The sequence below is a fragment of the Numida meleagris genome, chromosome 3, assembly GCF_002078875.1.
Source record: "Numida meleagris isolate 19003 breed g44 Domestic line chromosome 3, NumMel1.0, whole genome shotgun sequence".
NCBI lineage: Eukaryota > Metazoa > Chordata > Aves > Galliformes > Numididae > Numida > Numida meleagris.
Window position 1 is genome coordinate 107729415 of NC_034411.1, and position 9572 is coordinate 107738986.

General features: G+C 44.7%; 2 protein-coding genes across 4 annotated transcripts in view; both read left to right on the plus strand.

The window, feature by feature from the left end:
• Nucleotides 1-5162, plus strand: part of MSRA (methionine sulfoxide reductase A) — a 258772-nt gene extending 253610 nt beyond the window's left edge. For 2 of the 3 annotated variants that reach the window (XM_021390271.1, XM_021390273.1), the window contains one exon: nucleotides 4306-5162. In XM_021390271.1, the coding sequence (XP_021245946.1) occupies nucleotides 4306-4470 (165 nt within the window). In that variant the 3' untranslated portion in view covers nucleotides 4471-5162. The remainder of the gene's footprint in view (nucleotides 1-4305) is intronic. The other variant, XR_002436532.1, reaches the window with a different exon arrangement.
• The window catches only part of PRSS55 (protease, serine 55), a 17057-nt gene continuing 13783 nt past the window's right edge, over nucleotides 6299-9572 (plus strand). Inside the window, 3 exon segments of the mRNA XM_021392699.1 lie at nucleotides 6299-8516; nucleotides 8518-8722; nucleotides 8870-9059. Of these exon segments, the coding sequence (XP_021248374.1) occupies nucleotides 8460-8516; nucleotides 8518-8722; nucleotides 8870-9059 (452 nt within the window). The 5' untranslated portion in view covers nucleotides 6299-8459.

The window sequence follows — 9572 nt, forward strand, 5'->3', positions numbered from 1 at the left end:
GGAGAATTAAAGACCTTTCACACTGCACGTTGGGTATCAAGCTGATAGACACACACAGAATACGGCATTTCAGAGAAGGGTCCATGTGACTTTAGAAGAGGAAACTTGTGTCTTGCAGATATACTTTTTTGAAGAGATCAGCTGAGAAAAAGGCAGACAGCTGCTGAGGATGAAGTGGAAAGTTTTTCTTTTGAATAACTGGTTATAGATAGGAAATAAAAGATACAAATAACAGGGCAGTTTTCACAATGAAAGGAGATTACCAGGTATCTGTCTTGGGAACTGGTGCAGTTCAATATCCTCGTAAAAGAGCTGGAGAAGGGAGACAGTCATCAGTGATGGGCTGAAATCTGCTGATGGCATAGAGTTATTCCAAGTAAGCAAAAGTAGACATTACGACAAAAAGTCGCAAAAGAATCTGACGATATCAAATGTCTGTGCAATAAAATAGCTGCTGAAATTCGATGTTGATAAAAGTCAAGTGCAGACACAATGATAGGGTTTAAATTAACCGGCGAAATAAGTCCTGGTGTCATCGCAGATGGTTCTTTGAAAACGTCTGCTCAGTGCTGAGCAGAGGTCAGAAAGGCAAGTGGAATGCAAAGAATTTCTGGGAAAGAGCTGGAGAATGAAAGAGAAAATGTAAGTACACCACTGAGTAAATCCATGGTGATTTTGAATAGAGTGCAATCCCAGTCACCCCATCTCAATGAGGTGGTAAAATAGAACCAGAGAGGATGCAGAAGAGGGCAAGAAGGCTGACCTGAGTTATGAGTGGGGACTCTGAACAGCCTCGGCCACTGAAGCCTGCAGAAGAAATGAATGAACGGGATGAAGGCAGAGAATCAAGATTGCTATGGAAAGAGCGAGTAAGAATTATTTTTCGTGGCAGAGGCTGTTCTATGTAAAGACATGGCCAGGCAACAAGTTTAAAGCAAGCAACAGGAAAAAAAAAACAAGTTTTGTAGGCTATAATAAATCAGAAAATTCATCAAACAAAACCTTTCACATTCCAGAAGTACAAGTTGTTTAAAAAAGTGGGAGTGCTGAGGTTCCCAGTGCTGGCTCCAGGGCTTTTGTGCTCCACCACTGATCTCAAATATCATATTGACCGTGTCCTCTTCATCCATTTTGTTCTAAGACCTGAGAGGTTTTGGGGGGGCTGGGTTGTAGTCAGCTAAGGGTTGGTTGTGCTCTTCCACTGCGATCTCTTGAGTTACGAAAGCCACAAAAGTCCCTTGAATATATTAATAAGTTAATTCTATTTTAACTACTGTGGGATATCTGGGAGAAAAAGGATCCAAGAGTACTTTAAAAATTTCCTGCACTGTGTGAAAGGTCTCAATGGTGGATTATGGAATCATATCATAGAATCATAGAATGGTTTGGGTTGGAAGGGACCTTTAAGGTCATCTAATTCCATTCCCCTGCTGTAGGCAGGGACACCTCCCTCTAGACCAGGTTGCTCACAGCCTCATCCAGCCTGGCCTGCAATGCTGCCAGGGAGGGGGCATCCACAACCTCCCTGGAGATATTATAAGAAAATTACATTCTCTTTCACTTGATCCTTCCCATTTCTGCATGCAAAAGCTGCAGCAGCCCTTTTGGCTGCCACATGATGCTGGGAGCTCACGCTGGATAGCTTGGGAATTGTGTGGACTGAAAAGCGAGGACTGAAAAGTCTGCTAGAACAGGATTATTGTCAAATTACATCTGCCTTGGCAGCAGGAAATCAATCAAGAGTGTGCTGATTTACACCTGCCAGAGCCAGCATATCATGAACTTCATCATCTTTCCCTGTGATGTTTTTATCTTTGCACTGACACAGTCAGTGCGAGGAAAATATTTTCCCATTTAAAATCAAAACATTCAAGGTAGTGTTTGGCAAAGCACTGGAGCCTGGGGTTCCTGCTGATTCTGACAACAGTGCTGGTATCTCTTGCTAATGACCAAAGAGCAATATAATGAGTTGTCTTGGGCTTCTTTAATAGGCTGTTGGTAATTCTGAAAGGGATAAATGATGTTTATGCCCCCTTGTGGTATGTTACTGAACAGAATGGATTTTCTAACTGAAAAAAAAAAAAAAAGAGGCCAATGATGGAAAAGTCCCAGGTAAAAATCTGTAACAAATACTGTTTTGCACAGTAGAAAAAATATCCATCCCTCCAGGAGCTTCCTCATGACTCAGACAAGGGGGAAGCCAATTTTGCGGCATTTACAGCAGCAAGTAAATGACTAATGCCCATGATGACAGAGTTTGTGCCATCTTTCTGCAGTGAAGATAACATCAGAAGTGCTTTTCTTTGCTAGAAATGTTAGGAAGTAAGTGAAATATTGCTTTCTGAAAGCAGTTGTGTTGACATCTCTTTGTGTTAGTTGTTGCCAACCTGTTGTGATATAGGACTTCATGTTTTTATCTTCTTTGCTAATTCATCTGGCACGTAAGTAACCTGGTTCCCTTGGGACAAAACCCATCCCAGAGATGAAAAAAAACTGTTCAGTGATTTTACGTGGGAAAACAAGGTTGGAGTCCTGTGCAATAGGGCTTGTTATCTCTGTGTTCAAATATGGGATCACAACATGAATTAGCTAGTCCACAACTTCCTCATCTGCACTGAGAATTTAGATGTCAAGTTCAGAATCGAAGGGCTCCCCAGACAAGTCCATCATGGATTTTGTAATCTTATTTCTTAATCCCTGATAGAAAGCTGAATACAGCCAAATATGTCTCCAGGAAGTGAAATTACCAGAATACATTGGACTGGTGTCAGCCTCATCCAGCAGCTGACTCCTAAATGGTATCAGTACTCAGCTGTACTGAGACAGGAGATAAGAAACCCTGTTGTGGGGTATTTTAAGGCTCTTTGGCCCCGCATAATCACCTCTTTATGTTAAAGTACTTGCTAATGCATTATTTACATACTTTCCTGACATGTTGTCCTTCTCACTGAAGGGCTACCAAGGATGTAGGAGACCATTGGAAAGAGGAAGGGAATGATTTCCTTTCCACATTCATGATGAGTATGACCAAAATAGTGGGTTTTAATGAAAGCTGTGGGCTTAATCCTGGCTAGGTCAGGATGGCAAATAATGAAATGCAGTCGCTGAGGAACCCGGAGGATGTCCATCTCTGAAGATCTCTGAGGAATAGTTAAACAAAGGTGTGCTGGCTGTTGTGAGTTGTGTCATGATGAAGGAAGTTGGACTGGCTGACTTTCTACAGGTCCTTCCAGGTCTGGTTTTATGATGCTGTGTGGTGGTTTCCTTTTATTGGTTTTATCGTCAGTATGACGAGATGACACACATTTGTCTGGTAATCAGCTTATCTGCTAATGCTCATCTTGCTGTCAAGGTCTGGCTGACAGCAACACAGATCTACCAATGTCCAGTGCTTTAGAAATATACTTCACAACAGTAAGCACTAGTCTGACACCAATTAAAGTGCTTATAAGATTATCATGGTCTGCAGTGAGCAGTCCCCACTGAGATGAGAACTGGCTCCAAAATGCTGGTGCTTAGCCATTTCCTGAGCAATGAAAAATTCAGCAGGTAAAATGGCACGGCAATTCATATGAAAACGAAGTTTCCTCTATCAGAAAACCTCCAGGAGTTTCAAATTCAGCTAGGGGATATCAGAAAGAAGTTGAAGTCTAGTTTAAAATTCCCACCCACGTTCCTTCTCCTGTCCCTGCAAAGTGATTACTGCTACTGGTCCACTCAGTGGCAGATCTTCTTTGAGAAGCGAGACACAGTTTGCCTTAAAAATACCTTTCTGTTCATGATGGAATCATTCATTTTGAAGAAGGGGTTTGCAGAGACAGTGGAAAGAGTCTGAATGTTCTTATTTCCCACTGCTGTCAGTGGGGCTCAAATTTCATCCCAAAACTCTTCTTGGCACAATTGGCTGGACTGCACATTTCAGAAGTACAACATTGGCCAGGTGAAGTCCTTGGACACCTGCAAGGCTGCCAGCCTTGCACATCTGTTTTCCACTTTTATTGATGGCACCACATCCCTGCCTGGTGTGGCTGATAAAGAGGAGAGAACAAATGTGTGGCTATAGCAAATTAAACAAATGAGCCATTAAAAGTGGAGGGTGCACTGCCCCTTCTCACTGATGTGTACTTTGGTGCCCACAACCTCTCCTAGAGAAATTAGAAGGATAAAGGGCTCCCAGGGATGTGCTGTAAGTGTGGTCCAGGCGCTGAGAGATGCCTGTGGTTCTTTCTGAGAGGAAACCGTATGTCATTCATCAGCAGGGAAGCCAACAAACCACTAATGGATCTCCATGTTGTCTCTTGACAGGTATTGACAGAAAGCGGCTTTGGTGCCATCACAACAGAAATCCGGGAGGCTCCGGAGTTTTATTACGCTGAAGATTACCATCAGCAGTACCTTAGCAAGAACCCCAATGGATACTGTGGCCTCGGGGGAACGGGGATTTCCTGCCCAATCGGGATCAAGAACTAGCTTGTGCTCATGGCACCCCCAATGCTTTGTTCTAGGGGGTTGTTCCAAAAAGGCCGACAACACCAAGAGGTGTTCCGATACCCACAGCATCAGCGCATCAAGATTTGGGAAGCCCAGTGGGATGGCTTTCTGCAATCTGAGCAGCTTCCTGTCTGTTGACATTAAAAGCCAAAGAGATCTGGAAATTTTGCTTGCTGGCCAATGCAGCTTCTTACTCTGTGCAGTTCCCTGGTTTCCTTGGAAGCCTGCAATCTGGAGAGGAAAGAAACTTTTTAAAGTTTGGCTTGAAATGCTGTTAAATGGATGGATTAGGGGGTGGCTGCGCCCGTTAAGCACTTTGCATAGCTAATGTCTATAGGCATACTTATTTTCTTGGATTGATGAATTTGTTCTTGCTTTAGCTTTGACTTCTGGAGACATGGCTGAGCTCATCTTAGCTATCACAACCCTGTAATTTGATGTCTTTGAGAATGATGAATTTAGAAGATCAGTAATTCTCTCACAATTCCACTTCCACAGCAACATGTAATATCACCTATAGTGCCTATTTTCTGGAGCAATTTTAGTAAGAAAAAGTAAAAATTGTAATGATACTTCTTTTTGACAGTTCCGAAAAATGTACAAACACAAGAAGAAATCAATTTGGTTTCCTGCACTACAATAAATTACAAAGTCAGGAAAGAAAAATGCTATCTCCAATGTGTTCTGTGGTTCTAAATATATTTCTGGGTAGATCTGGAAAAAGTATCAAATATTAGGAAAGGCTGCAGCCTACCAAACACCAGGGCTTTCTGAAATCAGCATTATTATGCATGACACTACAGAGGAGTATACTAGCTGCACTGTAACATAATTATTCTCATGATTAACTATTTGTACTTCAATAATTTGTGGTGTCACCACCAAGATTTTCTGGTCAACCAGAGAAGTCCCAGAGGGCTGGAGACTTGCCAGTGTGACTCCCATCTACAAGATGGGTCATAAGGAGGATCTGGGAAACTACAGGCCCATCAACCTGACCTTGGTGCCAGGAAAGGTTATGAAGCAGATCACTTTGAGTGGCATCACATGGCATGTGTGGGACAGCTGGGGGACCAGGCCTAGCCAGTACGGGTTCATGAAAGGCAGGGCCTGCTTGACCGACCTGATCTCCTTTTGTGATCTAGTGTCCCACCTGGTGGATGAGGGAAAGGCTGTTGACATAGTCTACCTAGACTTTGGCAAAGCCTTTGACACTGTCTCCCATGGTATTCTCCTGGAGAAGCTGCAGCCCGTGGCTGGGACAGGTACACCCTTTGCTGGGTAAGGAGCTGGCTGGAGGGCTGGGCCCAGAGTGTGGTGGTGAATGGAGTTAAATCCAGCTGGTGGCCGGTCACAAGTGGTGTTCCCCAAGGGTCGGTGCTGGGGCCTGTCCTGTTCAATATCTTTACTGATGATTTGGATGAGGGCATCGAGTGCACCCTCAGTAAGTTTGCAGATGACACCAAGTTGGGAGGAAGTATTGATCTGCCTGAGGGTAGGAAGGCCCTACAGAGGGATCTGGACAGGCTGGATCTCTGGGCTGAAGCCAATGGGATGAAGTTCAAGACCAAGACCAAATGCCAGGTGCTGCACTTTGGCCACAACCCCAGGCAATGCTACAGGCTTGGGGCAGAGTGGCTGGAAGACTGTGTGGAAGAAAAGGACCTGTGGGGTTTGTCAGTGCTTGGCTGAACATGAGCCAGCAGTGTGCCCAGGTGGCCAAGAAGGCCAGTGGCATCTTGGCTTGTATCAGAAATAGTGCTGTCAGCAGGAGCAAGGAATTGATCATCTCTCTGTACTCAGCACTGGTGAGGCCATGCCTGGAGTACTGTGTTCAGTTTTGGGTCCCTCACTACAAGAAAGATGTCAAGGGCCTGGATGTGTCCAGAGAAGGGCAATGGAGATGTGAGGGGTCTGAAGCACAAGTGTTATGTGGAGTGGCTGAGTGAACTGGGATTGTCTGGAGAAGAGGAGGTTCAGGGGAGACCTTACAGCTCTCTACAACTACCTGAAAGGAGGCTGTGGCAAGGTGGGGTTCAGCCTCTTCTCCTGTGTAACTATCGATAGGATGAGAGGTAATGGCCTCCTTGCACCAGGGGAGATTCAGCTTGGATGTTACAAAAAATTTCTTATCCGAAATAATGGTCAGGTGCTGGAGTGGGCTGCCCAGGGAGGTGGTTGACTCCCTGAAAGTGTTCAGGAAACATTTAGATGTTGTACTAAGGGACAAGATTTCGTGAGAAAATACTGATGGTAGGTGGACAGTTGGACTGGATGATCTTGGAGGTCATTTCCAACCTTGGTGATTCTGTGATTCTATGATTCTGAGATCAGAGCTCATTATGGTAGGTGCAAACATAAGATGTGGGGCTGTGTCTGCCCCAGTGCATGCAAAGCAGCCAGAAAGAGACAAAACCTTTTATTTTGTGGGGATCTCAAGAGACCAAAAGCTAAAGCTGAAGGATGTAGGAAGTGCAGGATATATATCCTATATCCTATAGGATATCCCCTGATCCTACAGGATCTTTTGGGACATGTATATATGCCATGGGGTGTCCTCTTTGGTTAAACAACTTCAGTGAGAAAGATGGGGATATGTTACTCCCACCTACACAGCTTGTTGCTTATGATATTTCTCAGACTGGTGAGAGACGTGGCCTTCAGTCTCTCATTTTCTTTTTTTGGAAACTGACCTAATGGCTACCTTTGAAGGGTACATGTCGTTGGTGTATCCTCAGAGATGTGTAATGGAGCAACTTTGCTTTTCTTTAGGGAAAATTGGTAGGAGCTCATTTTGATGTGTCAATTCTGGGCAGAGGAACACTTGAAGATTTTTCTGAGGGCCAGGCTGTGAGAATGCAGAGCCACACATCCACAGCATTTCCCCTTGGCTGGTCCAATGAAAGCTGTTCTTTTGAGGAGGCTTATGCCTGGGGCAAGCTTGCAAGGAGCTACCACTGGCAGGATTGCCATATTAGGCTCTTTCTGGAGATACCCCAAAATGTGTCTGCATCACACTTGGAATTTCCAGTTGCCATAGGAACTGGTCACCTGTTTGTTGTTAGTGTTTACCTCTGAATTGTTCTATTGCTCACTGCACTTTCATCCAATTTCCTAGGCATGGGGTGACATAAAAGCAAAAAAAGAGAGGAAATTAAAGTCTGACTTTCCTCCTATGCATTTTTAACTTTGGTGCAGGGCAAAACATTTCATATTTTGAATCGTCCTGGTGCTCATAAAATGTTACCTGGTTCCCTCTGTCCTTTCCCATCCCTTCCCGCCTACTCTCTGCTGCAGTTATTGTATCATTAAAATGTTTGGAGAAGACACTATTCTGTCCTTAATACTGAGCTCAGGTCTGAACTTATCTGAGTTCTTTTAAGTCCCATCCCCTTATTTTATGGAGATACTCTGCAGAGGAATTTTGGCCTTGAACTCTTGCAGTTGCTGTTGGACGTACAAACAGTAGAGAGGATAAAATCAGTAAAGGAGACAAGATTCAGATTCATGGATTGGTTTTCTAAGCTGGGTTTGGTTTTGTAAGCCACCCTTGTCCACTGTTCTCTGGAAGGATGAGAGTGCCTACCTCAGCATCTTTGGCACTGTCTGAATCTAGCCCTACCACAGAGCTGCTCCTTTCTTCTGATAATACAGAGATGATCTGAACAGAGAGGGGAAAATTCATTCAAATTTTGATAGGCTCCAGTGCTTCTCAAATATGAAAACTGGTGCAGGACCAACTAATAAAGTCTTTGGAGAGAAAAAGATGGTTTGAGAATGAAGGGCTACAGCACCCAGCCCAAGAAGTCCACTATTGTGATACACTGTGAAACTCAGTCCAGGATGGAGAACTGCCCTATCTCTATCATAACTAAAGCTAATCCCAAGTCTCATGGAAATCACTGAGCTGTTGGCTGGTGCAGTGTGAGCTTTCCCTCAACGTCACAGAAGGGTAGCATCCAACTGTGATGTCAGCAGGACAAACGAATTGTGTGCTATCACAGCCTGGTTGCCCCTGCCAGAGGGATGTGGCTGTGGAAACATCACTGTCCTCCATATTGTGAAGAGCATTTGTCCAGGCGTGGGATGAAAATGCTTCTCCTTATTTTCTGGTTGTTAACGTCTCTAATCACCAGCATCCATGCAGGCAGTTCTTCCACAGCTTATGCGCTCTTCAGAAGTGACCAGCAGGGCACAGTGGCTGGTATCCACTCTGCATACTCACACAATGGTAAATGCAATAGTCCTGTCTGATTACTTGAACAAATAGCAAGGATGATCAAGGATCAGTGCTTTCACCTACATGTCGCCCTTCTCATTTAGTAGCACAGGCAGTGCTGCAGGCATATGTGAGCAATGTATCTTATTTTTTACCCAGAGTGTGGCCTCCGACCGTCTTTCGAGTCCTTTCTGTGGACTGGCAAGAGGATTACAGGTGGGAGATATGCCAGGTTTGGGGAGTTCCCATGGCAAGTGAGCATCCAGAGCAATGGGAGACACATCTGTGGAGGCAGCATAATCAGCGCACTGTGGATCCTGACTGCAGCCCATTGCTTTGCAGATGAAGTGTGAGTGCTTCTGTGCCTGGAGGAGGGCTGCAAGGTTGGCAAAAGGGCTGGAGGGTAGAGGCTTAGGGCAGAGGTTTAGGACATATAGATTGTCTGGTTTGGAGTAAAGGAGAGTGAGGGGAGACCTTGTTGATCTCTGCAGCTTCCTGAGGAGGGGAACTGGGGAGGGAGATGCTGGTCAGTAATGTGCTTCAACTTTTTGTTAGCCCTGAAGAAGTCAGACAGTTGAACTAGATGATTGTAGGTCACTTCCAACTCAACTATTGTATTGTATTGTATTCTACTCTGTCTTATCCCATCCCATGCCATCCCATGCCATCCCATGCCATCCCATGCCATCCCATGCCATCCTATCCCATCCTATCCCATCCTATCCCATCCTATCCCATCCTATCCCATCCCATCCTATCCCATCCCATCCTATCCCATCCTATCCTATCCTATCCTATCCTATCCTATCCTATCCTATCCTATCCTATCCTATCCTATCCTATCCTATCCTATCCTATCCTA